The sequence below is a fragment of the Alternaria arborescens genome (genome assembly GCF_004154835.1).
Source record: "Alternaria arborescens strain FERA 675 chromosome Unknown contig_21, whole genome shotgun sequence".
Taxonomy (NCBI): domain Eukaryota; kingdom Fungi; phylum Ascomycota; class Dothideomycetes; order Pleosporales; family Pleosporaceae; genus Alternaria; species Alternaria arborescens.
In genome coordinates, this window is record NW_021167876.1 from 132,182 (window position 1) to 160,095 (window position 27,914).

At 51.3% G+C, this 27,914-nt stretch overlaps 14 protein-coding genes across 14 annotated transcripts; 7 read left to right on the forward strand and 7 right to left on the reverse strand.

Annotated features, from left to right (window-relative positions):
* Positions 1-843: 843 nt before the first annotated feature.
* Positions 844-1,902, reverse strand: AA0111_g8395 (hypothetical protein; the record flags this gene model as incomplete). The annotated part of the gene is made up of 1 exon (XM_028654837.1): positions 844-1,902. One exon carries the CDS (start codon positions 1,900-1,902, stop codon positions 844-846), a length of 1,059 nt encoding a protein of 352 aa, XP_028503991.1.
* A 689-nt stretch (positions 1,903-2,591) lies between these two features.
* AA0111_g8396 (malate dehydrogenase) lies at positions 2,592-3,935 on the forward strand (the record flags this gene model as incomplete). Its single annotated transcript, XM_028654838.1, has 6 exons — positions 2,592-2,657; positions 2,774-2,891; positions 2,947-2,987; positions 3,041-3,149; positions 3,199-3,293; positions 3,345-3,935. The coding sequence occupies 6 exons, from the start codon at positions 2,592-2,594 to the stop codon at positions 3,933-3,935; spliced, it is 1,020 nt and encodes a 339-aa protein (XP_028503988.1).
* Positions 3,936-4,532: 597 nt separating this feature from the next.
* Positions 4,533-5,759, forward strand: AA0111_g8397 (hypothetical protein; the record flags this gene model as incomplete). The annotated part of the gene is made up of 1 exon (XM_028654839.1): positions 4,533-5,759. One exon carries the CDS (start codon positions 4,533-4,535, stop codon positions 5,757-5,759), a length of 1,227 nt encoding a protein of 408 aa, XP_028503989.1.
* Positions 5,760-6,221: 462 nt separating this feature from the next.
* Positions 6,222-8,163, reverse strand: AA0111_g8398 (Carnitine; the record flags this gene model as incomplete). The annotated part of the gene is made up of 3 exons (XM_028654840.1): positions 6,222-6,311; positions 6,363-8,062; positions 8,127-8,163. 3 exons carry the CDS (start codon positions 8,161-8,163, stop codon positions 6,222-6,224), a joined length of 1,827 nt encoding a protein of 608 aa, XP_028503982.1.
* A 1,340-nt stretch (positions 8,164-9,503) lies between these two features.
* On the forward strand, positions 9,504-10,451 carry AA0111_g8399 (hypothetical protein; the record flags this gene model as incomplete). Its single annotated transcript, XM_028654841.1, has 1 exon — positions 9,504-10,451. One exon carries the CDS (start codon positions 9,504-9,506, stop codon positions 10,449-10,451), a length of 948 nt encoding a protein of 315 aa, XP_028503983.1.
* Positions 10,452-10,981: 530 nt separating this feature from the next.
* AA0111_g8400 (hypothetical protein) lies at positions 10,982-11,359 on the reverse strand (the record flags this gene model as incomplete). Its single annotated transcript, XM_028654844.1, has 1 exon — positions 10,982-11,359. The coding sequence occupies one exon, from the start codon at positions 11,357-11,359 to the stop codon at positions 10,982-10,984; it is 378 nt and encodes a 125-aa protein (XP_028504006.1).
* Positions 11,360-13,431: 2,072 nt separating this feature from the next.
* On the reverse strand, positions 13,432-13,629 carry AA0111_g8401 (hypothetical protein; the record flags this gene model as incomplete). The annotated part of the gene is made up of 1 exon (XM_028654845.1): positions 13,432-13,629. The coding sequence occupies one exon, from the start codon at positions 13,627-13,629 to the stop codon at positions 13,432-13,434; it is 198 nt and encodes a 65-aa protein (XP_028504007.1).
* Positions 13,630-14,569: 940 nt separating this feature from the next.
* AA0111_g8402 (hypothetical protein) lies at positions 14,570-16,299 on the forward strand (the record flags this gene model as incomplete). The annotated part of the gene is made up of 2 exons (XM_028654846.1): positions 14,570-15,640; positions 15,844-16,299. 2 exons carry the CDS (start codon positions 14,570-14,572, stop codon positions 16,297-16,299), a joined length of 1,527 nt encoding a protein of 508 aa, XP_028504004.1.
* A 758-nt stretch (positions 16,300-17,057) lies between these two features.
* Positions 17,058-18,888, forward strand: AA0111_g8403 (hypothetical protein; the record flags this gene model as incomplete). Its single annotated transcript, XM_028654847.1, has 4 exons — positions 17,058-17,064; positions 17,114-18,246; positions 18,294-18,377; positions 18,427-18,888. The coding sequence occupies 4 exons, from the start codon at positions 17,058-17,060 to the stop codon at positions 18,886-18,888; spliced, it is 1,686 nt and encodes a 561-aa protein (XP_028504005.1).
* Positions 18,889-19,390: 502 nt separating this feature from the next.
* Positions 19,391-20,931, forward strand: AA0111_g8404 (hypothetical protein; the record flags this gene model as incomplete). The annotated part of the gene is made up of 4 exons (XM_028654848.1): positions 19,391-19,406; positions 19,470-20,236; positions 20,294-20,383; positions 20,434-20,931. The coding sequence occupies 4 exons, from the start codon at positions 19,391-19,393 to the stop codon at positions 20,929-20,931; spliced, it is 1,371 nt and encodes a 456-aa protein (XP_028504002.1).
* A 213-nt stretch (positions 20,932-21,144) lies between these two features.
* AA0111_g8405 (hypothetical protein) lies at positions 21,145-22,259 on the reverse strand (the record flags this gene model as incomplete). The annotated part of the gene is made up of 3 exons (XM_028654849.1): positions 21,145-21,609; positions 21,671-21,757; positions 21,804-22,259. The coding sequence occupies 3 exons, from the start codon at positions 22,257-22,259 to the stop codon at positions 21,145-21,147; spliced, it is 1,008 nt and encodes a 335-aa protein (XP_028504003.1).
* Positions 22,260-22,824: 565 nt separating this feature from the next.
* AA0111_g8406 (hypothetical protein) lies at positions 22,825-23,856 on the reverse strand (the record flags this gene model as incomplete). Its single annotated transcript, XM_028654850.1, has 2 exons — positions 22,825-23,416; positions 23,468-23,856. The coding sequence occupies 2 exons, from the start codon at positions 23,854-23,856 to the stop codon at positions 22,825-22,827; spliced, it is 981 nt and encodes a 326-aa protein (XP_028503866.1).
* A 1,327-nt stretch (positions 23,857-25,183) lies between these two features.
* Positions 25,184-26,525, forward strand: AA0111_g8407 (3-ketoacyl-CoA thiolase, peroxisomal; the record flags this gene model as incomplete). The annotated part of the gene is made up of 2 exons (XM_028654851.1): positions 25,184-25,248; positions 25,337-26,525. The coding sequence occupies 2 exons, from the start codon at positions 25,184-25,186 to the stop codon at positions 26,523-26,525; spliced, it is 1,254 nt and encodes a 417-aa protein (XP_028503971.1).
* A 75-nt stretch (positions 26,526-26,600) lies between these two features.
* AA0111_g8408 (hypothetical protein) lies at positions 26,601-27,197 on the reverse strand (the record flags this gene model as incomplete). Its single annotated transcript, XM_028654852.1, has 1 exon — positions 26,601-27,197. One exon carries the CDS (start codon positions 27,195-27,197, stop codon positions 26,601-26,603), a length of 597 nt encoding a protein of 198 aa, XP_028503864.1.
* Between the last annotated feature and the right edge of the window lie 717 nt (positions 27,198-27,914).

The window sequence follows — 27,914 nt, forward strand, 5'->3', positions numbered from 1 at the left end:
GATGTTAGTCTCTAGCTTACGATCTTTCCCGAAGGGATCTTTTTGCTCTCCCCGACGGAAAACGATCCGCGAGCGCCAGGCAAATAGGGGTCTACGGCTTTCGTTCGATGTGACTTCGGGGAAACAGGACATTGCTCGGACTTACTCCGTCTAGTAGATCCCCAGATTCGAGTACTTGTAATGGAGTTGCGCCCACAGAAGCCACAGTCGACTTCCCCGGTCCCCTCCGCACTAAACAGCACACGACCGCCAGATGACCGCCATTCCTGCGCCTGCTTTGTTGAGCGGAGACAGAGTGACATAAGGACCACTAGCAAGCTCAGGTGGCCTAGAGAGATGGGGCAGATATGCAGCAGCGCCACAAGTGACCGGAACATGCATTCCTCAAGCAGCAGGTCCTATTACTAGAGGCCCTATCAATGGTGAAGTACAAAGAGTTAAGACTCTCCCCTCACTCTGTTGCGAGATCAGTGTGCCGACTTCCCCGCTAGCGTACGTGAAGTGAGGAACATGTCATATACACGTACCTAGGTAGTATTAGTCGCGAGCGGGTGATCGAAGTGATTGAGGAACATTCTCCATTGCATCCTTTTTGCTCAGTCAATAGTACTGCAGGAACAACACCGCATCTGGGATACTGCACAAAGGCTCGAAAGTCTGCTCGAACACACTGGGAAATGGTTCTAACCAAGCAGCAGCACAGTGGCAGTCTACTACGCTGGGCTTGGCTATGTTGGTGAAACAGTGTGCTGAACCAGTCCCAGTTGTTCGGTAGCATGCTGCATATGAATCCTGGGTAAGGAGTCTGACCCACTGTCATGTCCTTGTATTCAATACGATCACTCATTGTATTGCCTTCTTTCCGCTCTTCCCTTTCCTTTTACACCTGCTCGCTTCTTCCATCTCTTCCAACCAAATCTTTCCACTGGCCTCGATATCCTCCCGATCCTTCGATTCCTTTACCAGTATCTGATACGCCTCGTTTGCCGCCTCATCCATTTCCGACCCAAACCCATCTGTACTATATCCTTGTACGCTAAACCACACGCACCCCAGTGGGACCACGTTGCCCTTTTGTAGCCATTGTCGCATAAGATCTAACCACATCTTCACTGCTTCCTCCCGGCTGCCGTAGTCTTTCAGGAAAGTTGCAATGTTATGCACAACACATTCTGGTATGGGATACTCGTGGAACCTAAGCCCGACATACCAAACGGCGTCGAAGACCTTGAGTTTTGGGAAACGTTGCGAGATGACGTGCGCATCCCTCAAAATCTCGCAGAAGGTCTCTCCAGGCTTTTGACGCTTGTGAAAATGACCTGTACCATCACCTCCGCTAGCAATACTGTCATGGCTCGGCGCCATGCCCCACATCCCAAGGGGTCGGGCAATAGTGTCGTGATATACATGGCTCACACTCGTCAATGCGTCCGCTGCCGGATCAGGGAACAGACGAAGTAGGCCGGTAAGTGGCTTGTGGTAGCCTTCGCGTGGACTGTATGAAGAGGATAGCCAAACGGTGTTGCTCCTGCCAAACATCTGTGACGCTTCATAGTAGACTTGCTTGGACACCAGGAAGAGGTTCACGATATCGGAGCTAGGCCTGTCCTGAAGGTCTCTCTTGGTTTGCGTCGTGTAATGTACTCCCCCTGGGATATGGACAACGTAGTGATATATTCTATCTCGCAGCTCTCGTGGAAAGTCGAAGAGCTTGAAGGCGCCAGTCCATTTAGGTAGAACTTGCTCCTTTGGAGGGATATTATCAGGGCAACCGCGTGCTATGGTGTAGGAGCCTGGGGAATGAGACGACAAATCTGGTGGGGATGCACGTGTGAGGAGCAGCGGGCCCAGTGCTGCTTGGAGTTCAGGAATACATGACTTGTCTTGGTCGGGAGGGGCCATGGCGTTCAAGAGGAAGTCTTGAAAGGTCTCTATTTGTTTCGTTTTTGAATCTGTGATAGTCGCACACGGTGAGCGATGGTTCTAGTATTGATTGATGAAGGTGAATCAGAGAAGTGTGTACGTCGCGATGCATGGTATATATTCACTACATGCACTGCCACAGTGAGTCAAGGTGTGGCTTTAAGTCGGCACTTTGTATGATGGTAGCGCGACGGAACCCTAACTTAGCGTACTTGACTCACCGCTGCGACGCATTATTGGCTCGGCAGCATGGTAAGACATGCAGTCTACAAAGTGTAGCGTTGCGGAGGAGTCGCGATGGACTGCCACTGGGATCACTTTGATGCCATACGGTGTGACAGTGTGGCTGTGGGCAACGATACCTCGGTGGCCTCAAAATCCACGACGTAGCGACGGGGCCTCATGTCTGCGTTATGACAAAGTGAAATGCATGCTCAATCATGAGTGCACTCTCGGTATTGCGCATGCGATTGCGGTAGAGTTCAGGGTGGAAGGTGGCAGGAGGGGTGAGGTGTTTGTGAAAGCGGGTGTCAGCCGTAGCTCCGACGCCCAGCCGAAGAAGCACTGACGTTCAAGATTCGCAAAACCTCCCGCAGCTTTCCCACACCACCACCTCCTCTCATCCAGTCCAACCCAGTCTCACGTTCCTCACCCGAATCACAGACATCATGTTCGCTGCCAGACAAGCTTTCTTCCAGGGCTCGCGCCGCTGCTTTTCGGCCTCGGCCCGCCAGGTATGCATATTCCCGGAAGTCGCGACTGTTTTGTTGGTGGGGCGGTTGGCCGCGCTGCGAGATGGCCATGCCATTGGGACAATTGCAGCTCAAGATGCTGACTTTTTATCCTGCAGAACTCCAAGGTCACCGTTCTCGGTGCCGCTGGTGGCATTGGTCAGCCATTGTCCCTGCTGCTCAAGCTCAACCCCAGGGTTAGCAAGCTCTCCCTCTACGACATCCGTCTAGCTCCCGGTAAGCTCCAGTCAATTATACACGCGATGCTGTAGTCCTGACAAACTTGATATAGGTGTCGCTGCCGACATTGGCCACATCAACACCAAGAGCGAGGTACGAGAGACGCTCCGAATCCATCCACGAACCATCTGCTGATACACGACAAGGTCATTGGCCATGACGCCACTCCCTCAGGTCTCGCCGACGCCCTCAAGGGTGCTGAGATCGTTGTCATCCCCGCTGGTGTTCCCCGCAAGCCCGGCATGACCCGTGATGGTGAGCATGGAAACGGCGCATGTTTTGGACACCACTAATCATGGAATAGACTTGTTCAACACCAACGCCTCCATCGTCCGCGACCTCGCCAAGGCCGTCGCTGACCACGCTCCCGAGGCCAACGTCCTCATCATCTCCAACCCCGTATGTTCATTCGAACCGCTTTCGCGTAAATCCGAATTTTGACAATTTTAGGTCAACTCCACCGTTCCCATCACCGCCGAGGTCTTCAAGTCCAAGGGCGTCTACAACCCCAAGCGTCTCTTTGGTGTCACCACCCTTGACGTTGTCCGTGCCTCTCGCTTCATCTCCCAGCTGAAGAACACCGACCCCGCCACCGAGAACATCACTGTCATCGGCGGTCACTCCGGCGCTACCATCGTTCCCCTCCTCTCCCAATCCGGCTACAACCTTGAGGGCGAGCAGCTCAAGAACTACATCCACCGTGTCCAGTTCGGTGGTGACGAGGTCGTCCAGGCCAAGGACGGTGCTGGTTCTGCCACTCTCTCCATGGCCATGGCCGGTGCCCGTTTCGCCGAGTCGCTCCTCAAGGCTGCCCAGGGCCAGAAGAACGTCATCGAGCCCACCTTCGTCGACTCTCCTCTGTTCAAGGACCAGGGCTGCGACTACTTCTCCACCAACGTTGAGCTCGGCCCCAACGGTGTTGAGAAGATCCACCCCGTCGGCAAGATCACCGACCACGAGCAGAGCCTCCTCGACGCTTGCGTCGCTGACCTCGCCAAGAACATCAAGAAGGGTGTTGAGTGGGTCAAGCAGAACCCATAAATTCCTAAAAGAATTTATGAGTGTGTACAATAATAATGACGTGAGCTACGGGTTCTGGATTGGACTGGGTTTAGTTACCATGTCGTAAACTTTGATCTGTACCTTAGCATGCCAAAATCAACTCCTTACGATTCTCCAGCCGGTTGTCGCTTAGCTGTGACTACCTTGCACATGTACTGACGCGATTTCAAGCATCCCGTTTCAACGACTCAACGTCCGCAAAATGCACGGACAGCGCCAAGTTCGATACAGTAACCGGTCACGCTGCAACATTAATAGAGCGGAACGCTCCAAGGCTTATCTCCATCAAGCTGCCAAGCTCTCAGTGCCAGGCAGTCTCACTTTGGGTGACGTGGGTAGACAGCCAGAAGCGAGAATTGCTAACTACATTCTCTCGTCCGGATCCGACGATAGAAAATCAAGGTCGAGGACTCTCGCACGCGATAGCGATTCTATTGGATTTCTTGAAACATGTCCCGCGCGATGTACATGCCATGTGGTGTTGGAATTTGTAGCCTCTTACACCTACGCCTCGCACTGTTACAGTCGTACTATCACTGTACAACATACTTACCCTGTTAGACGAGAGGCGGCAAGATGGCATTCATCGCTTCGAAAATAAGCTGGACCTTTCCTTACGGTGGTCCTACTAATTCGACACTTCCAGCATCCTATACTTACAACACCACCCGATACGCTATCGAAGAGTACCTATCGACACACCAGAGCGATACTGATGCACCAAGATATATGCACGGCGAAGACATTGTCCAGTCCTCTTGGTCTGGCATCGACACTACTGAGGGCCTAATCCTGGGCGTTTACTGTCTTACATGCCCTGTGCAAGGTGATCAGGATTCGCATGCATGTCTGGATTTCAATCGAGCCGATGCCACGGAAGTATGGATTGATGTTGGTGTAGCAAGAGAAGGAATGGGGTCAGATGTCGAAATGCCGACCGGTAACGATGGAAGACCAGGAGATCCACAGAAGGCAATTCGCAACCGCGACTTCGCGTGTGTTTTCCAGATGCAACAAAACGGTCAGGATGAGGGAACGAGCATATCAGACATCATCCTTAGCATGGGCGATGTGACCGGTTCGCCCAACTTCTGGAACGCTACCTATCGCGATGGACAACCGCAGAGCACGATCGATGCTGAACAGCCCAAACCCCTCGAGACCGGACCGTTGATGTTCACCTTTCCTGGCACAGCGAATTTGACTGGATTGAATTCCGATGCAACTATGAAGACATACTTGGAACATGCACTACACGATCCAAATACTCAGTATTGGGGCGATGCGTCTTCACTCAAGGCTATGCCAGAAGCAGAAGATCTCATCGAAGCAACATGGACCACCAGCCCCAACATGGATACAAGCAACGTCGAACCACTATCGATGGTGCTAACTTGTTTCGTTTGTCTCGAGCCTTACGAGATTGATTCTGACAACGATTCCCCGTCACCAGCTTCATACTGTAACAATTGGGCCAACATGGAAGACGAGGTCTACAGCGAGAACACCAAAGATAACATAACCGAAACCACGAACGAAGAAAACCTTTATTCACGGGACAACACGACCGCCAGCATCGAAATAGCCATGTTGTACCCCTCCTTCTTTGATAGCCCTGCAGATATTGGACTCGACATGTGGTTCCACAAACAACCCGACACAATGCTCTTCGCATGTGCTCTAGCCCTCACATCGGGTATACTACCAGCGTCGTCGACATCATATAGTGACATTCAGGAACATACAGCGTATAGTCAGGTCTTCTTCGCGACACAGCCCAAAGGCAAGCATACGCGCGAATAATATGTCTTCTCGGCCGCAAATCCCGGTGGAGTACCCAGTGGACAGCAGCGGGCACGGGAGGCGAGAGAAGAGGAAGATGAAAGGCAAGACGCCGAGGCTGCAGAAGAGGCGAACCACGATACGGATAATCCGGGGACGAAGGCAGGTATCGCAATTGGTGTCGTGTTGGGAGTAGGGATGGCGGTGTATCTGGGGTGGGTGTGGTGGAGGAAGAGGAAGAATGCGAGGCTAGCGAGGCCGCAGACGCAGCAAAAAGAGGGAGGAGTGGCTGATGTAGCTGTTGGAGAAAATAAAGTATAAAGTATGATCACGATGATATGGTGTTTAGTTGGTACGACAACGATAAGAAAATAGGGCAAACAGGGTTACGGATATGGTCCGAGAATGGAATTGTAATGTTAATATTTGGCATATGAAGAAGTCTATGGCCGTAAAAATACAAAGCACGCAGGCGTAATATGCCTACAACTTTGCCTTTGCTGCGTCCAAAGTGGGCAGCATGATATCCCTCATGTCACCGGCGGCCTCGTTGAGGTAGAAGCTCATCTTTTCCTGTTTGTTGTTAGCTTGTATTCTCTTTATTCCGAAAACGACTTGACTTACCGAACCGAGTCCCTTTGAGCAGACGTTGAACTGAATGCTGTTCTCGTTGATCATGTAGGCGATGCCCCATCCGTCGTCGATGACCTGCGACCATCCGTAACCGTTAAAGTACTCGCTTGACAACTGCGAACTCGAAATGAACCATGTGGAGCTGTATGAGTAGGCTGGGTCCTGGTACAGAGCAGGTACTTCCTCACCCTCCTTGAGGCACTTCTTCAGTCCGAAAAGATGACGGTCGACACCACGTCCATCACTAGCATCCGAAATGTACTTGACGTGTGCATCAAGCGCCGCTCTCAACTTTTTCTGGCACTCCTCAGGCGAGGCGTCAGCATCGGCCATGGCGTTGCAGAAAGCGACACTCTCGTCCGAGACGGTCCTGCATGTCTCTGTTCGGCCTTGCTGGAAGCGACGGGTAGCAGCAGATTCGTAGGTAGGACGGTTCTTGCCATAGAACTTGTGGTATGCAAGTTGGATGATCATTTGTACGTAGGCGTCAGGACTGCACTTGAACTTCTTGATCAAGCCCTTGCCGTAGCCTTGATATGCCTGTACTCTGAGCTCGTGTGCGCCAATCTGGCTGGCGAAATGTGCTTGCGCGTCGGCAATGTCCTGTTGCAGCTCCTTGTTGATCTCGAATCGAAGGGGTTTCGGGTTGGGGAGGTCGGAGCGTACGTTGGGGTCGTCGAAGGGAAGGGCGTTGCTGAAGATTTGCTGGTTCGCATAGTCGTTGAGGCGGTGGGTGGGTGTACCGTCCATCATGGAGTGCTCGCCCATGAAACCTGATGTACCGTTCTCGTTGACAATAAATTGGAGGGGCTTGTCGTACCAGCGGTTTGCGCCGTCGCCGTGCCAATATTGGTGTGCGCGCTCTTCGAGAGTAACGGGAGAAGCGTCGTCGAGGCAGACGATGAATGATGCGGCTTCAATCTCCTGAAGGGTTGCGGCATTGACGCTCGAGGCAGCCTTGAGCTTGGGGTATACGTCTGACCAGACATCACGGTTTTGAGACGTGAGGCTGCCGACTGCGGGTGCCTTTTCAGCCTTCTCGTAAACGCGCTTGAACTGGAGCTCGAGCTCGCTAGTGTTGAGTTGCTTTCCATTGATCTCGTGGGGAATCTTCCAGAACTGGTTCTTCCTGATGGCGATGATGTGCGCATTCTCCTTGTAAGGGTGCTTTACGCTGGTGTCTGATGGCTTCTTGGGGACACGGCAGCAGTTGAACATGTGCTCGTAGGAGCTCATGGCCATGGGGAGCTTCTTCATGTACTCGGGCTCTAGACTGCCTTCATCGACCATCTTCTTGAATTCGAGCACGGCTGTTGACAGGGCAGCAGCACGCTTTGCCGGGTTTCGCCTCTTCCTGTCATCGCGGTGCGAGTAGAAGTAGCTGACGTATGGCACGACGGGGTCGCGGTAGGCCATGTAGGCGGCATCGTTCCACCACTCGTAGATCCAGTTCCTGTGTTTGGGGTCCTCTCTCCGCTCTACCAAGCGCTTCTGTAGTTTCTCTCCAGGGCCACCAGGGGCTACGAATTCGTTGACAGCCTTTGTGGTCGCGTCGAATTCGTTCTGGGAGAGGAGTGGGTGAACGGACTTGAGGTATCGCTTTGCGGTTTCCTCTAGTGTAGGAACGGGGAGTCGTGGGAGAGAATCTTCAAAGCGCAACATGGCGCCTTTGCTGTGGTCCTCCTTGTAGCCTGCGCAGACATGGTCGTCAGCTCTGAAATGTCTCAAGCATGTGAATAGAGCGTGTCCACTTACCCGCTGGCAAACTCGACTGTTTCCTTGCTGGCGCCATTGCGACAATCTATGCGCGTCGAATATTAGCACACATCCCCCCACCATACGTCTGTTTACACTGCAGCAACAACATACTCTGGGCTTTGCAAAGGCGGACTGGTTCAAAATAGGTCTGCGGAGTATCGAGGCGGGTGCTCGCGCGCGTGCAGCTCTGCTGAACATCACAAATGAAGATATGTAAAGTAACAAGGGGAAAAATGACAGAATATGATATCAAGAGTCCTAGCTTCAGCAGATCCGAGGCCAAATGAGCACGCGCTGGCTGCGATGACAAGGGTGGAGCTGTGAATCCAAGGAGCCGAGGTTGTCGGACTAAGGTTAGAGACGATGCCGGTGACGTGATGCCTGCAGGCTTATGGCCGTTTGACCGGATGAGCACATGCGACCGTCTTTATATCTTTTGCACCATATGCCAAAACATCCAAGACACCAAGGCCACGTTTTCCATTCCAGCCTGTTTGCGAATTGCCATCCATCCGGAGTATTCAGCATCGCGATTCTGGGGTGCCCCGCGCTGACCTCCCCACTAAACACGGGCGCGACGAGCCGGCAATTTTGCTCAGGAGCCGAGGAAGGGATTTCTCGACCGAGCTTGGGAAACGCGACGCGCAAGGTCATCAAGAGCCTCATACTAATCATGTGACGGATGAGGCTCTGAGCATCATGTGATTCAAGAGCCTCGAGTCAGCCACAGAGCCACAGTTCGTACGAACGTGTCCGTGTCCAGACCTTTGCCCTTCGGCATCGGCGACGGATGCGCCCGAGGGCATCTATGCTTGGTACGTCAGCTGCAAGAGCAACGAACTCGACTGGTTCGTGAGCAGAAACCTTCAATGCAAATTCCATGTTGAAGAGCACGTTCCCCGCACACGGGTCCGGGGGACGGGTGCTTCAAGCTGTCTGCGAAGTACACCTGCATGTTGTTGTTGACATTCGCAAGTTACTCCCTTAATCCACCTAATGACCCCAAAGTTCAGCAAACGGGATGCATTCGCGTTGATTTATTGCTCTACTATAGGTATTACATATACTATAAAAGTATCTTTTGATTAGTTAGGTCGATGTGTAGGGCATTGTAGAATGTCAAGGCAGCAAAGTCTATGGCTAGACGACACCATTGTCCTGTTGTGTCCTTGAACAATGCCGTAAGCTCTTCCCGTGAGCGCTTCCCCAATACCTAGGTACCCAATGGACAGGTCGGACACGTACACCACGTAAGAATGTAAGAATGTGACGTCAAGGCACGTCTCCATCTGACGAGTATAAGCACTGCACTTCAGCTCTTTCAATGCCCTCGAACCACACCCGTCTTTTCTCATACAGCCCACAACAGCGACTATGCCTGCAGACCCCTCAAAAGACCGTCTCCTTATAACCTCTGCATCCGGTAAACAAGCCGGCAAACTCCTCCCTCTACTCTCCGAGTGGCAGAACATCCGCCTAGCCGTCCACTCCTCCTCCTCCAAAGCCCGTCTCCAACAAGACTACCCCCGTGCTGAAGTGATCCAAGCCGACCTTTACTCCCCTTCAGACTGCGCCTCGCTCCTCGAAAATGTTACCACAGCCATCCACATAGGCCCCTCCTACCACCCCCACGAAACAGAAATCGGCAAGATGATGATTGACGCCGCCGTTGCCGCCTACTCTAATGGCAACGGGGTTTTCAAGCATTTCATATTGAGTAGCGTGTTGAACAGCCAGTTCAGTAAGATGTTGAATCATGACTGTAAACGAGTTGTCGAGGAATGGATAATGGAATCTGGGATTCCATACACCATTCTTCAGCCGAGCACATTTATGGATAACATACCTGTCGCTATGCTGGCACAACAGGATAAACCGGTCTATCCCGCCCTATGGAATACGGAAAATAGGTTCTCGATGCTTGCATTAAGTGACTTGGCTGAAGTGTTCAAGGTTGTGGCGGAGGAACGAGAGAAGCATTTTTATGCGCAGTATCCGCTTACGTCGACGCATCAGCCTATCAGTTGTGGAGAGGCGTTGCGTGTCGTTGAGGGAAGGATTGGTAAACAGGTCATGGTCGAGAAGAAGGCGTTTGGGGATGCGGTGGATGCTCTGCTGAAGAGGTTGTTTAAGCTTGAAGATGCTGCGCAGGCGGATAGGCGGAGTAGAGATACGGCGGAAAGGATGATTTTGTTCTATGATGCGAGAGGGCTGGTGGGGAACAGCAATGTGTTGGAGTGGGTGCTGGGGAGGGATGCGTGTCAGTTTGAAGAGTTTGTTGATCAGGCGGTTAGTGGAAAAGGAGAGCAAAGCATGAGATGAGCGACGCGGCGGACCAGTACGTAGATATTGCATGATAATGATTTTGTATCTGCCTTCGTATTGCATGACAAGATTGCGCTGGCTTTTCCAGTCTTACGTGTTAAATGGTCTCTGATTATGAGCCGGATATAGCAGAAATGACCCCAACACCAACGCTGAACAGACAGAGAAACAGCGGCAGTTGCATGTCTATCCAGACAATAGCAATGCCAAAAGAAAGACCGGAAAATCCACGCCCGAGAATATGTTGTAAATATAAACATAAGAAACGTCGCAGTGACAGTATGAAGACAATGTTTGTGTGGTGAGTGTTTGAGCATGCGATTAACTCTTGTATCGCAAGTTGTTTCGTGACTCGGACACCGGGGAATCCGATGGTGTCCGTTTGGTATCCGAGCTGTCAAATGTTTGGAGGTTCGGTGGGTAGACGTCCCGTTATGTCGTGTTTCAGATCGCAACGGATATGCATGCGGATTATGGCAAGCCGCGAAATCTCCATCATCGAATATGTTGTCGAATAATTCGTATCCTTAGTACTCCGACCAATGGCAGTCTTCGCCGACTTTCTCAAACTCCAAACTCCTGTTCATCCTTCGTCGTGCGCGCTCTTCGCGACCAAGGCAGCAAAAAAGTCGCGCGAGGCCGCTGCGCTTCCGGGGTTCAAGACCCTCGTAAGGGTTTGCTTTCCTAGTCGAGCTTGTTGACGATGCTGGGCTGAGGGGAATGGTAGCATCGGCGAAGATGTCGCGGGCCTTTTCTGATTGCTTCTCGGATGTGCTGGAGTATGGCGAAGGTGTTTGCGATGAATCCGAGGGGAATGATGTGTCGAGTGGAGAGAGCATCTGCATTTGGCGGTTTGCTCGTGGAGAGCTGGGAAGCCCACTAGGCGATTGTGGTTGGTAAGACATAGTGTGAGATTTGCGTATAGCGAGAATGGAAGCTGCGATTTGATCTAAAGAAGAGAAGCGTATCGTTGATATATGCAACCGTATCCGGGGGTTAATGGATGTCTGTTAAGAAGCGAATAAAGCCGTTATATGAGGGAAACAATGTTTGTATGACAAGGAAAGGCACCAAGGGGACACAGAGGCGTATATGCTTATGCCGATCTCCAACCTGCCGTGGCCGCAATTATATGTTACCCAGGGGGATGACATGCAAGGTCTCTCCACGCTAAGGGTCCGACGCCCTCGACGCCGTAAAATGATGGCCAGGGGCAGCGCGGGGCAGCGAATATCCGCCACCAAATGTCACCGGACTCCAGCTGTCACTGCCGCAAAATAGGCTTTTGCAGCAAGGTGAAGTATTAACCGCAGTTTCATAGGCGAGAATTTGTGTTCTTTCGTGTTGGATGTCGCGGCTCTCGTCCAACCGCAACAGTCGCGTCGCGCATAACACCAACAGCGCGCTGCAAAGCGGCGTCTGGCGTACAGGCGCAGCTGGCGTGCATGAAGTTCTGAAACCGTGCCGTCTTCATGCGGTAAGGCTAGACCCAACGTTGCTATAGATCTGAGGCCCGAGCACGAAAAGAGTCAGCGAACTTGTTCCTTGGAAACGAGGCCAGCAAGGCTGTTTGTTGGGCGTGGCTCGTTTGTTTTTCCCGACCCATGTCCACTCCTTGAAACGGCTTCTACGTCGCACGTCTGTTGGAAACAAACGACGGCTCGCTCGTCAACAGACCGCGCCGCGTATGTTGTTAATAGTCGTCCATTTCCCATGTTCATGCAAAAGATGGAAGGAGTCTTTCCGTTACATGTCATCCCGCGAATGCGCCGATGAGAATCCACCGGTTGAAGTCGTGTGCTGACAACATCGGACCGTACAGTGTTGGATGGTGAGTGCCGGTGTGGACAGTGACATGATTGTGTTGTATGCAGTTGGAGGTAGGCTGTCATGCTGATTATCTTGCATGGAGATCTACTGACGGACAGCTGACGACATCTGGCTATATCTACGCGAGCTGGGTACTTCGTGCATGATAATTGTTGGTATGTTGCCGGCATCGCTGTGTGCGGCACGGTACCACCCCTGGGATCATTTAATCCTTCGCAAAGCTTATCTTGCTCGTGCCCAGCCGCGTTTCATGAGACACAGTGAAAACTTCAAGCTCTTGTTGAGAGAGATGCTACGAAAATATGTAGGTACGGTTCAGATAGACTGCCATCGCTGAGCGCATCGATGTGAAGCTGTCGCAGGCCAAGTCATCATGTCCGGAAGCAAAATCGTGCGTGCGCAGCATGTCGAGACTGCCTTGCCAGGTATGTGCACTGCACGCCTCGATAGCGAGTGCGGCGTGGTCGCTCTGCCGTACAGTAGGCATTGGGTGGCACGGTTGGACAACGCAAAGCCTCATTTAGTGCCCAATCTGATGTGCAACATGCATGCAGCCCAGATAGAGAACCATGCGTTATACAATGGCAAATTGAGCGGAAAGCAGGGCAGACAAACCCACCTCAATCGTGAAGCGCAGATGACGGTGTAATCGCTATACAGACAGATACGCTAACCCCAAACGGACGAGATGTGCCCGGATCCAGACACCTTCACAACAACTGACAATCTTTCTTTTGCCCCACAAAAGCTAACACGAGACGCCAACATAGGTTTTCGGCTTCAGCACACGACAATAGGAACGAGAATCTTTCTCGGGCTCATCTGTTTTGAATACGAACTATGATCATGAAAGATATGGGTATAGAACTCCGAGGCACATGTTATACCTAACCAGAATCTTTGTCAGCCTGCCAGCCAAGTGATCAGGCAGACCTTAAACGCCTCGCTTGCGAATACAAACTCGAATTAAGATCTCTTTCGTGAACACATCCATACCAAGTGGTGGCTTCTATAACCTGACTGGCCGTTACGTCTCCGTCGTAAACAAACATCTATGCCATACATCGCATAGTCAGTCCTCTCAGTTTGCCCTATAGAATGGGCCTGGAGCCCAAGAGTGCGCATGTGCAGAGCTCGTGGGATGTTCTCAGTGGGATGTCGCTTCATAGATGCTCTCGAAATCCTTGATAGCCAGCTTGTCGGCGTCCTCAGTGAGTCTCTTAGGCATTTCCAGCTTGAATTGTTCCATATACCGTTCGACCTCGCTTAGCATGACACCCCAATGGCCACAGGTATGTGCATGTTCGCCCTGCGTGTTGTCGGAAACGATTGAAAAGACAGGCATGTATTGTTCGCATCATACCGGCTGTATTTGTTGTTCCACGAGCCCGCACTCCGTACGTTCTGATGCTTTGCCCCGAGAAGCTGTCAGAGGTTGGGGTGACCCGAGACATCCCGTTCGAGTGATCCGAGTTGGTGAGCTGGTTGACACAGTCGTCGTGGGGCATTGCGATTACGCCTTATCGGTGTAGTCCTGGCCTTCGCAGTGTTGAAGAAACAGCAGTAGTGTGAGTGGACTCGCAGCGGCTTTGTTCTTACTAGCAACGTTCTAGGGTCCATTCGATCCAGTCGCGTTGTCTGTGCTCTGAAGTCGCCTCTAGATCTCAAACTGTCCAGGCGCGCCAGACCGCGCGTTCAACCTGATTGGAGAATTATTTCAGTCATATTCACCTTAAGCAACCGATGAGAAGCCCTATAGATTCAAGTTGCCGCCTTTTGCGCGAGAATCTATGGGTATCAAGAGCTGGGTGAAGAATTGGCAATACAGAATGGTATGGAAATTGAGTCATCACACGCGCAAAAGTGTAGCAATTGTCGTGAAAACAACGTACAAGCAAACTTGATCAATTACTTATTAGTAGTTCACAAGGTCAGTGCAGTGAATGTGGAGATTTCATCCTAGTGGTCATACCTACTACATCAGGGAAATTGACAAGCATCGTCAATCGACGATGTACTGGTTCATTCTGATTCCTTCGCACAAAGTAATGTGCCATCGCCCTGAGTACCGGCTGCGGATGGAATTCACCATGAGATCCTCGTCTCGAGCATACGCTCCTCTCGTATTTCTTTCCTGGCCAGACTTATATAGCTCACCTTCAACCCAGTGCACCTATACTATCTCGGAAGAGAGTTACCTTGCGTTGAGTTGGCAACTGTAATACCAAAGAACACTAGCCACTGCCATTTCAGCTCGATTAATTGATCAGTCGCCGTCTGATACCATGGCATCCAACCTCGATTCCTGGAACGGCTTCGTTGATGAACCCCATATCCCGACAGCTCAACCTATCCTCACTAAAGCCTTCATCGAGGCCGACTACACATGTATGATGAGCCAAGACATCATCTCCTATTTGGAGCCTATCTGGGAATATAGTTCCATACCCACCTTCGTACCCGCCATACCCATGGAGGTAGCTGCTGGCCACCGTTACTGGCTGCCAAACGGTCTTCTAGCTGAAGAGTGGATGATGCTCTTCATATTCGTCCCTCGGCTGTATGACCTCGCCCCACCCGAAGTAAGGACGGCGTTTGAGAAACAGGTCTACAACGTTGCCGGACATTGGCCTAGCTTTGCAGAGATCATGGAAAGAGGAAACCACGCTTCTATGCCTCTTGATATGTTTTCGGCTACGCAGATGGCAGGAAATTCTTTCCAATATGGCTATTCCCAGCCTGGAGGGGCACGCTTTGCGGGTCCAGAGACAGCCAGTCTGATCACAGACCCGCTCCCGATTCCATCCTCAGGGTTTGGACCTCTTTCGTTTGCTCAGTCGTTTACAGCTCCTGCAAATTTGGGTGTCCAGCAATCCTCATCCCTGACCATCACACCCCAGCCGTTACAGCTCATTCAGCCCTTCCAGCCCAGCCAGCCCAGCCAGCAGATACCTCAAGGAAATCTACAGTTGCCAGTGGCCTCAACTACAGGCCCTCAACCAGGTACATCGACTGCGCCTAGCGTATCGAGTTTTCCTTTGCAGTCTGTTCCCGATGGTACAGCTGCATCTGAGCAGAATCCAGCGGCTCCGCCAATATTCACCCAACTACTCCAGGCAAGGGGTATCACTGCCCCTGGGTTCCGACCGGGAAGTAGAACTCCAACCGACAACGGGAACAAAGCCTGGAGTGCTGAGCGTATTCGGGCCTTTGTCGAGATCCAGAATAAAAGCATCCAGGAGCTGCCAAGTAGTGCATTCTCTGAACTCGGGACTGAGATGTCTAACTTCCGCACGCCTGAATCAATCGACGTGACCTGCTGTCCTTTCGAAACATCGCTCGAGGAGAACTTTACAGTGAGTACAAATTCCCCATTGTTTATAACTATCGCCGAGGGACTAACAGCTAACCAGTACTTTTCAAACATATGCACGCTCAATCGACAGATGTGTTTGCGGGCAATTGAGCATTGGCAGCCAATGCACATAGCTCGCTACGTTGTGAGTGTTACTTATATTTGAGAGATCGAAGAAACAATAAGCTGATTGAGACTTTGTAGAACTATGCACACGATCTCCAAACACCAGGGATCTTTGGTCGATCGAAAATCGGGCATCACTTCGCAAAGGCCAAGAATTGGGGTGAAAGCCATCCTGGCCATGTTCCCACTGCCTCTTTGCGCCATACTAGCACAGACAGCGGGGCGCGTGGCTCTAGCAAGGACCTACATGACTACTTCCTCTATAGTATGGGTGATGGAGTGGTCCGACCACCTCGCGGACGTAAGGCGCAGATGTTAACGCTAGTCATCGAACACGTTCGAGGCATCACAAACGATCGAAACGTTCGGCTGAGCCAGGCTGCTACGTATGCGCAGAGATATAATATCACCGTGCCGGCACATCATCAGATGAACTTCCAAAACCTGGCATTCGAGGACCAGCTGCCGTCAGAAGCGTTCCTTAACATAATTAGGAACGATTACCGCACCAAGTTCAATGGTCAAGACCCATAAGGTGGATATCGTTGTTCGCAAAAGATGTCAGTCATGGTTTGCTAGTGAGAAAGACATACGAATTGAGCTGCGACCGTTTTGCTGACGAATATGCAGTCTTTGTGTACTTTGAGGTCCATCGTTGTTACTTGCTGCTTACTGAAGTTGTGTTTGCTATAGTATAACGTGGTGACAATGCTTACGACGTCTCGTAGCGCATACGCAAATGACTTGGATATCATGTCTCTAACACCCGTCTAAAGATTCCTTTTTCTTCTGACTTCTGACTGATTCAATACCTCACTGATATTGCATTTAAGTTGTATATATCACTCAAATATCTCTCTCTCTCCTGTTGCAGACAGTGCTATTTACTCCGCTTATTCTACGCAAGGTCTGCGTGAAAGCTCTGCCTGCACAGTAAATTGCTGATCAGAGTCACGATGTTAGCACAAGGCATCATCGTTGATTCTCCACTTGATGCAAATTCACTCCTGAGAGTGGTTAGTGCCATTACACCCTGCACGCGCCGCTCTCCTCTGTCCTCAAAAGCATACGATTTCTGTGGTTCGAGCCAACAGTGAACGCACGATCAACTCAAACTTGTTGAAAGCTCCTTATATCCACTTATCCTCCGCACAGTGTAGATTGACCGCGATTCACGCTCTTCCTGTCGCTTGTCCTAAACGTCACTTGAAAGACTTCTACACACTTCCTATCCGAACTTTACACCGATTGGCTTTAATACCATCGACATTCAGTCTAAAATATCGAGTGCAATGGAATGTAAGTTTCAAGCCTACTTTCTTTCTAAGATTGCTAACATCCATATAAGCTTACCAAAACAGTAACGTTATGCCTGCTCTGCACTTTGGTCCTCGCATGGGGCCTATGCAAAACTTCGTCAATTCAACTTCGCAGATGACGAGCGGATTCTATCATGACAGTACGCTCCAGTACCCACCGGCCCTCCCGACCCTCCTCTGGAACGATCCAAGGGTGACGTACACGCCAGGACACTACACTCCGAGAAACCTTCGCGAAGACCACCTATTGCAGAGCAACGAGTACCACCGTCGTCGAGTTGAAGATGTCATCAAGTATTCTGCAAGATTTCAGTGGTTTCATTTCAGAAATGTGCAGGAAGATGACGACTTGATGTATTGCTTCACACCTGGACCACACTTTCGACTTATCGATGCGTGGGTGGAGATATTCCTCACTACTCCGAACTGCTATCTGATGATAGCTCTAGAAGAAGTTCGAGTCGCGTTCTTCGAGCAGACCGCGCGTGTCCCGAATCCGGTCCATATGCACAGAGGACCAACAGTTGCCTCCACAGGGCATTCATTGAAGCGCAAAGCAGCCATAGCCGAGGACGGCCTCCAGATAAAGTGGAAATATGGAATAGACAACAACGTGGAGGAGCCCCCAACTGAATCCCGCAAACGGTTCCGCAACGATGATACAGCACCAAGGATTGAGCAGTTTCTCTCATCCCGCTCATCGTCAGACCTGGGACGTGTTCTTGAGACGGTTGTATCAGATACAACTACGCAGCACTCCACTGCCTCCCAGGCCGCCAAACCCCATGCACCTGTGGTATCGACAACGACAGTGGTAGCGGTACCTGCAGTGGCGGCGGCATCTCAAGTTCAGCCAACGGTACCCGTAACTGTCACTCCAGCAACGGTAGCTGTCCAGGCTCCCTTAGCGGATCCTATCGCTGCAATGATGGCCCGCTTTCCAACTAGAAATACAGTGAATGTTTCTGGTAGGGGATGTAAAGGTGTTGCGATGTCGCGTGGTCAAATTCGTGCTCATCTTGAGATCGAAGGGAGGACATTAGCAACACTTCCATCTTCAGCTAATTCCGATGATCGCCACGAGATGAGAGGGGTAGCACCACCAAGAACGGTTGATCCTACTCTAATCAATTGTGTCACTACTGCACAAGAGATGTTGACTGTACGCACATCACTCTTGGTTTCAGGCATTTGCTGACTTTGAAGCAGTTCCTTCCTTACCAGACCGTAAACTACGAGCTGTGGGATCGTATACGAAAGTCATGGTCACCGAAAGAAGTCGCTGACTTCATGGTAAGTGTCTTGAAATCTCTCCACAAGCGCGCTTGGCTCATTTTAGCAGTCTTACGCTCGTCAACTGCAAAGTCCCCGTAGCTACCACCGTACCGCATTCCACCACGATCATGACGGCCGGCCGGCCGATATGCCGACACATACTTTCACAACGAATGTACCTTCGAACATGTCAACGAGAGGGAAAACGGACAAGAAGGCAGCCGATCGCCCTCTACACGACTACTTTCTACATCATCTAGGTGATGGTGTAGTCAATTACCCCACTGCTCGCGACGCCCAGCTCCTCACGCATTGCGTTCAGCATGCCCGAAACGTGTCTCATGATATGAATGCCAGGATATCAGAGATCGTTCAGTATGCGACAAGGCACAAAATCACCGTTCCTGCTGCCGATCTGATCCAACCTGATACCAATGTTGTCGTTGAGGATACACCGTCGCAGGCCTTCCTTGACATGATAGATAGGGATTTTGTAAATCGACACGGAACGAGATCGGGTACAGTGTAGATCTGTAAAAGTCAATTGTACTATGATTCTTGATTGGAAATTGTTGCGGTGTGAATCTCAGTGGTAAAAGCAGGCAGACGGAAGTCTCAGCTAATTGCTGTGTCTCTTGGTATCACAGGCCAAGAACACGCTCATGACCTACAAGTTTTCGTTCAGACAGTGACAAATGCAAGCAGCCGCACATTAACAAGCCGTCTTTGGAGTCCTGATGACCATGCATAGATTAACGAACCGCGAACTATAGGTCAAACGCACTGCCAATCACCTTTCGAAGCACGTGAGTACGGTGGACCAATGATTCTCACGACAGCTCCCTGATACACGCGGTCTAAGCCAGAACGCGTATTCACGTGCCTATGTTCTCAATGACAAGCGACTGTATGGTCTGTGAGTCGCGCGTTCTTGCGGATTTCATCTACATAACGAATCAATTTCGATTCAACCACCAGAGCTCTGATATCAAGACCAATCGATCGACTTCGCTGACTGCGCACAAAGCATCATGGACCCGTACCCTGGTATGTTGTATCGCAATGTTCTCTTTCGGGCATCTTTAGGTCCGACAGTACTGACTATAAAAGTTCCAACTGTCTCCCAAGGTTTCTACTACCAGACAGCGCTCAGTGAGATAACTCGTGATGAGCTCCGCGCTACAGCAAGTACCCGCATACCAATCGTACGGAAGGTCATCGAGGACTTCTGCAACGCGAGTGAGCGCCTAGAACAGATCGGTGCAATGACACCCACATCGAGCGGTCTGCAGTATTGGGTCAAGGACTCGGTGACGATGGAGTCTGTCCTTGTCGCTGAGTGTTACTGGCTCCTACAATTAGTGCCTAGTTATAGGTCGCGCGTTCCTACAGAAGTGCGAGTAGCCTTCGAGGCCCTCAGTACGCCTGAGCTCAGGAGCCGAGCTCTACTCCACAGTCTCTCACACTACCTGCAGTACATCAACTGGCGAGCGATGCAGACCCTCCAAGCGCAAGGCCAAGCACTACAGATACAAGGAAGTAGTCTCCAACCCTCTTTCAGGGTGCCAACGATAGTACACCAACCAGCGGCTCAGCCCATACGGACCATTGTCCTCACCCGAGTAGGTCATGTCTTTATCCCTCGAGGTCCCCGTACATCTGGTATCCGTCCCGGAGGCGTAAGCGGCACTTATCAGTACGAATGGCCCGAGTCTCGTAAGCTGGCTTGGATTTTCATCGCTCCCCGATCTGCGGCCTTACCTTCTCGCGCTCTGTCTGACTCGTATTGCCGCTTCAACAGTGTTGCATTATGGGATCATGTCGACATCCGTCGTCTTGGGCCGAACATTCAGGTGAACCTGGTGGAGATTGTCGCAGTCAGTTTTTGATCAACCAACCCGCAATATGCGCAAGACGAACTAACGAAAGAGCAGTTCTTTCCTCGAGCAGCCTCATCCTGGAGAGCTCTATGGAAGCGCTTCGACGCAGCAGGCTGGACCCTCTCCATGCTGCGCATGCTCATTGTAAGTTTTCATGAATTACATGTCAAAGTTCCTTGCTCATCTATACACAGTTCTGGCAGCGATCGCTCGGTACGGTAGACCTACGGGCCCACAGCTTCGGGAGTATGAAGAAGCACCGAAGAGACGCTCAGAACCACCAATGCAGTGCTGCTGGCTTCACCCTCGACAGCATTAGCGCTGATCGTGTCAGTTCGAATGTCGACTTCAACGATCTTCGCGACTGTTTTCTCGTCAGCTTGGGTGATGGTCTAGCCCACTTCCCTCAAGGTGCGGATCAAGGGAGATTGACCATCGCCGTGCTTCATGCTCGCCGCCACAATCATAACAATGTACGACTATCTCAAGTTGAGCAGTACATTACCCAAGCGGGCTTGGACAGACAGTATAATCTTCCGGGCCCAAGTCTTGTTTCCGTCGTCCAGGCTGATCAAGCGGCTCGCGATCGTCTCTTTCCAGATCATAACTCTGATCCGGCTCGCAGACATGATCCAAACTACGACCTGATCAGGATGTGGTGGAAAACAGGAGGATATTCCCATGATGTTTAGTAATGACAAGTCCGAGGCACTTGAAATGGCGTAGATAGTCCATGAACACGACTTTAAGAAGCAAATGGTACTTTCTACGTTTGTTTCCCCATACACTTGTACGACTATTTTATCTCTGCAGAAACCATCCCGGGTGTAGACAACGTGCTGTGAAAGATCTCCGACTACCCAGTGACTATGTTCAAGGCCTTGCCTGCGGTGTCGCCCTAGATCTCAGTGATCAGATCGAATATTGTTCTCTCTCGCGCTCGTTTGCAAAAAGTCCTGATACTCTTTTACCATCACCCTGTGTCTTCTGTGGAAATCTGCATCAGTATGTCCGTCCACTAGCTTCCGACTGATGCCCATACTTGCAATAACAAAATCGAGCTGAGACAACATCAGTGTCGTGCTGCCAACAAGCTGGATTTTGATGAGGGCTTTCGTGAAGGGACCGCTGTCAGGGCCCATGGGAAAGTTGCTCGGATGAACGTAAAAGCCACAATCGATGATTGGATAAAATATCTTGACGTTGTCGAATCCGTTGGCGTCACCAGGTAAGAAAGTGTAATGACTGGTGGTAAAGGTAGTAGGTTTGGTTGTGAACTCTCCCTCTAACTTTGCTCTCGCTTCCTTGAGGTACGCGCGACAATCCATGGGTATGACGATATCTAGGCCTTGGAGACGGTACTGATGGTTCTTCGTGATCATGTCAGCTCTTTCGACTACGAACGCTCAAACAGTCCTCGAGACCACTTACAATGAAGTTGGCTTGGAACGAGCATTTGATGTCACTGTGATAGAGCCTGTGTTGTAATTCAGATATGTTAACGTGGTTGGGGAAGAACTGAATCCATTAGACAAGTATCATATACCAGGAGAAGAAGCTTTACCGTCAAGATTTCCTTCGCGGTTAACGGGATAGTGAGGCTGGAGAGATCGAACTGCGAGGGCGTCGCATAGCTCTTTAGTGGATGGATGGGCCTATACAATATGTCTGGTGATAGCTGCCCAAAGTTCATTATGTAGAATAGTTGATGCGCCGTTGACGGTCGGAAAGGCCCTCTAGGCCTCGCTTCGTGTACCTCGACCAGAGTGTTCGCAGTCGAGTTGCTGGACTGTTCCTCACCTTCGCCCTCGAAGTCTGAATCAGAACCTCTGACATCCTGTTCATTGGTAGGAAGTTCTGCTGTAGTACGCGAGTGCCTGCGAGACTTTAACGAAGAAGTAGCACCGCTAGCTGATGGCAGATGTTCTCTACCACGAGTACTGTCAGCGCCTTTTCGAGCTGCTTGTCTGCGGGCTCTGAATGGAGCGCCGCGTTGGGAACCCTTGGTAGAAGTGCTCATTGTTGCAGTTGCAAGTATGTTGGCCAAGCTGCGTATTCTTCGCAAGATCGAGTTGCTCCAATGCAGAGAGTTGGGTTGGTTTGACGAAAGGACAAAGTAGTCGAGTGAGCAACACTAGTACTGTGGGTCAAGGGACTGTTGTGCAAGCTAATTTATTTGCTGCCTAATAGTGAAGTCGAGGATTCTCAAGTCAGTGATCTCATACTCCACACATCCGAGTTGGTAAATAACTAGGTCAGGCCTTGTCTTTCTCGCGCTGGACACAGACAAACGCCTAAACTCGTCAGCTTGCGACGACATTTGTATTAACTTCGTGTGATAGTAGTGTCGGTTGCCGTGACCGCATGGCCCAAAGAAGCTGGTAGTGGAGATCGTGGTACGGAGCTATGTCGTGCGTTCATCAGTTGGTCTACACAAGGCGACGCTATTTGAATACATAGAATTATACAAGGCAAAAGGGTATCATTATCGTAGCGGAAGCGAACGATTTCGCGTGAACTGAAAACAGACGCGCTCGACCTTGAGTGTCCTCACTATGCAGAACTAGCGACCGACCACCGCCGTCTCATCGTGGAGACCTCAACTCCGGTTGTGGTTGGAACAATCCATTCGAACTGGCTGCGGTCATCTGTGCAGGCCCAGTGCTCGTACCACTCGTTGCAACAAACTCCGGTAACGCATCATGCTCTCCTGCCGGACTAGCCTTTGGAATTGGCGCATGGTGATGCTTTTGTTGGCGGCGACGCCAGAAGAAGAATGCACCGACCAGGAGTAGCGCGCCGACCACTCCCACGACGATTCCCGCGATAGCTCCTGCACCGAGACCAGATTTACCATCCGGTTGAGGTATTGGTTGCGCGGAACCTCCCTCGGGGCTGTCGGTAGAAGTTGGCTCGCTGAGCTCGTTGACGCGTCCGTCGCTTGCAGAGGTAGTGGGATAAGCAACGAGGATTTTCTGCGCCCAGATGATAGTGTATGTCGAATACGTGTAGGTCGACGTGGAACTACCGTAGGTTGTAGTGGAAGTAGAATAAGTGAGAGGATCGGATACCGAAGTTCCGCCACTTTTGCAAGACATGGCAGGAGCAGTACCATCAGGGTAGGAGATAAGACTAGTGCAGCTCGCATAATCGGAATCGTAATGCACTTCATAGCCACTGACAGATGTTGTGAGTATTCGCCGAGGAACTCGTCCGGGGCGTACTTACGACGGGCAGCACACTGCAGTGGTTTTGCTGGACAATATAACCTCACTCTTCATCTCCCACTCACCAGGACAGGCTGTCCCAGGAGAGAATAGTAACGTGCCGCTACCATCACCACCGTTGTTGTTTGGGAAACATGCACTGTCACGAGTGGCCCGTCCATCGGAACCGCATGAGAGATCGCGCTCCACATAGGGACAAGACCAGACGGGATCGCCATAAGAGTATGACCCGGAAGTTCCTATACTGATATAACTGGAAGGCGTGGTAAGGGTACATGACGACTTGACAACGTTGGTGCAATGGTCTGGCGGAGTGAAAGCGGTCATCAACGGTCCTGCAATCGACGTAGTCGATGCGGACGTGTAGGAAGTTGTAAAAGCTGCGGCCATGATTGAAATTGGGAGAAATGAGAAGAACGCGTGCCACCTCAATCACGACGAGGCCTAGGACGAGCATTTGTAGTATTGGGAAGGATAGGGAGGGAGGATGAGGTCAAAGCGCAGTCTTGCTCCGCCGCCCCCATGCTCCCGGTGCGTGGAACCATGCAAGTTCTACCAGTGGCACTTTTTTCTCCAATCAGAAGTTGAATCTATTCGTGGGTGCTTGCAGGCAGCATGCATTTCGCGGTATGCCTTAAGCCACCTCTTCATCCGTTGGCCTTTACAGGGACCTGGTTGAGATGTGGATAAGAGCAGGGCGTACGTCTATTAGCCTAGATCCCGCTCGCTTCCCGTTTCGTACAAAAGGAAATTCGAGAACCTCTGACGGCATGGTGGTTGACCTTCGCGATATCATGGGTCAAAGGAAACACTGCTGAGAGACTTCAGGCGCCACAAATGCTAGGCCTGCCTTCTCTCGCACCTCTGCCTTATGACATTGTGGTATTCGTGCAGATATCCTGCGTGGAGTACAGTGTGGGTGTGATGGTGTTTGGGGGCCAAATATCCCTTGCTGGCATAACAAACTGGCGGCACAGCTCGCCAATATTGGGTCGTGTTGTCGGCCATGAGGCTGTGTCATTCATGCACTAGCTCTTACCCACACGCAGACTACAATGTCGCCTTTGATAAGTAGAGATGGAAACATCGGTATGTTATAGGCAATGCAATGTAGGGGGATGGGGAATTCTTGCGCCTCATGCTGTTGCCAAGAAGACGTGACGCGACAGGACGATGGGGCCGAATCGCGTCGCAGAGATTGGTGGCGTTGACGAGAAAGAGGAGAGCCTAACCCCTCGCATTTGCCGGTGAGACTGTGGATCAAAGGTGAAGGGCATTGGATGAAGGCGTGAGGAGCGAGGTTTCGCAGCAGCCAAGTCGAGATGAGATGGACGAGGTCGGAGGTATAGCGCAAGGCTAAGAGGCCCAGTCGCGTGGCGGCGAATTGCGGGGAAGGCGGAATTGGCGATGCATCAATTTTGTGGATAAGTAAACAGCAGCTACCTGGCTCTGATGGTAGTCGTACGTCTTACGAAATCATATGCTGATTAGTATGCTCCTTCTTCCTGTGTTAATAGCACGATAAGGTCCGACGATTCTCCCGGGCAGTTGCCGAAGAACGCGTGATTTGTGGCTCCGAGATCCTCGGCCCAGAAGCTGCGGTTATGTGCCCCACAACTTATGTTAAGAGCTCCGCCTCCGCATTCTGTCCCTATCTCTTTGAACTTCATCGTCGCCTCTCACAAACCTCAATCTCATCCATCTTCACCTATTCACAATGACAGACCGCCTCAAGTCCATCGTCTCCCACATGACGCCCTCGGCGAGCGGCATCTCGGCCCTGTAAGCTCTACCCAGGCAAAGACGACGCGTGAAGGAGACCGCGATAGATAGTGTAGAAGAGGATCCAGTCGCTGACAGTAAACAACAGCACCACCAAGAACCCCGATGATGTTGTCATCACCCTCGCCCTCCGAACCCCCCTCACCAAGGCGCACAAGGGCGGACTCAAGGACACGACGCTCGACGGCATAATGGTCAAGACACAAAAGCAGGTCGTCGCAAAGTCGACCCTCGATCCCGCCATTGTAGAAGACATCTGCGTCGGCAACGTCTCTGACGCCAAGGCCGCCTACTACGTCCGCGCCGCCATGCTCGCCGCTGGTTTCCCCAACACCACAGCCGGATCGTCCCTGAACCGCTTCTGCTCTTCGGGACTCAAGGCCGTCCAAGACATTGCCAACCAGATCGCCGTAGGCAGCATCGAGGTTGGTCTGGCCATGGGCGCCGAGAGCATGACAGCAGGTGGCGACAGGCTCGAGAGGCCCTTCGTGGACGAGGTGCTCGAGAACCAGGAGGCATGTGACTGCATGCAGCCCATGGGTCAGACTTCAGAGAACGTCGGCAACGACTTCAACATCTCGCGCGAGCGCCAGGACAAGTTCGCTGCCGAGTCATACCGGAGAGCCGAGGTAGCGCAGAAGGCTGGCTGGTTCGACGATGAGATTGCGCCCATCACAACCCAGCTCAAGGACCCCAAGACTGGCGAGGTCAAGACCGTCACTCTGACCAAGGACGAGGGCATCCGATACGGCACCACATTCGAGAGCCTCCAGAAGGTCAAGCCTGCCTTCCTTCCCCATGGCGACAAGTCCCACGCTGGAAACTCGTCGCAACTCACAGACGGTGCCGCTGCCATCCTCATGATGAAGCGCTCCACCGCCGAGAAGCTCGGCCAACCCATCCTCGCAAAGTACGTCGGTGCCACCGTCGCCGGTCTCCCACCAAGGATCATGGGTATCGGCCCATCCATCGCCATCCCCAAGCTTCTCTCCAAGTTCAACATCACCCTCGACGACATCGACCTCATCGAGATCAACGAGGCTTTCGCGTCAATGGCCGTATACTGTCTCGAGACACTCAAGATCGACCACAACAAGCTCAACGTAAGGGGAGGTGCTATCGCGCTAGGTCACCCGCTTGGATGCACTGGTGCCCGACAAATCGTTACTGGTTTGAGCGAGTGCAGGAGGCAAAAGAAGAAGGTGCTGCTCACCAGTATGTGCATTGGTACTGGTATGGGTATGGCCGGTCTTTTCATCAACGAGCAGAACGTTTAAAATGTATTGTATATAGCGTTTTACATGAAATCATTTTATTCTCTTCAACATTCTTCGCCATCTTCCGATCAAAGCCTAGTATTGCACAACATCATGTCCTGTAAGGTTAGGTTTTACCTCCCCTCCCTCCAACCAAATCTTACACTTGGCATACAGGATATCTCTTTCTGGTCTATGCGCATTCAAGTCCATCTTCGGTGGCCTTGCCGCCTTGCTCTCCGCCCACGCCAGATACCGGTATCCACTCGGATACTGCTTGGCTTCGTTCTCCGGTATCTCAAACGCCTTGCCAGGAACAACAGGTACCATCTTGTCCTTGTCGAAAAGCAGAGTCATGAAATCCACACCCCATCTTCCCTGCCCATTCTTGGACAAGAAGAAAAAGAAGCGGGTGTCAGCTTCATTGTCCATCTCAATGTCATCCCGCATGATACGACACGTAATTGTAACCTTCATCTTGCTAATCGCGCGATCACCCTGGATGTCAATCGTTTGCCCACAGATTCTATGCAGGATATAAGGGAAAGGACCGTGGGGTGTCTGTCCCTCGAATCCCTCTTTTGAAGAAGCGACGAAGTCATCAAGACGACCTTGGGTCCATGATGTTGTAATGTACGCGCCAGGGTGAAACATGGAGGAGTAGTTTTGCCATTCAGCTGCGTCGCGGTACATGCCCCATCCTTCGCAGATCTCACGGATCTTTAGTCTTTCGAGCACGTCCGTGTCTGTGCCGTTGGCGTTGTTGCGCGTTGCGTTTTTGGGCTAGGTGTCTAGTGCAGGTTGCACGGTGGTGTATTCGAGGCTTGGATGTGGCATCTTGGCGGCGTATGGAATGTCAAGATATGCTCCAAGAACATTAGGAGTGAATTAAAGTACGCAGTGGACTTTCTATCTGCATACCTAGTAAGAATACCTAGGTATGATACGATGAATGCAGTGGTAACCGTTACGTCATTGCCCGACTGCCAAACATCAGTTTTGCAACGATCATCAGTAAATTCAGACAAATGCATTTGGGATGGGTCGGATGGAGATATCATCACGTATTAAAATGGTGTGGATAGCAGATATGCGACTGAGCCATGCCACACAAGCCAAGTGAAGTCGGAATATTGAGCGACGCATGGTTTTGCGAGAATGACTTGCAACGCAGATGGCAGTCTAGAGAGAGGAAAGAGAGCTGTACGAAAAGAACCGGATGGTGGCAATTTTCTATATGCATGAAAGAATAGTGGGGATACTCCCATAAGATTGGACTCATAGCCTTCACAGTCCAAGCAAATTGTACGACCTTGCCCGACTTCGTGTATCCAAGGCAGTACTACGGAAGACGGCACTTGAGTAGAAACGTGATGGCCTGCTATTGTGCCAGGGAGTCTTTTTTGCATT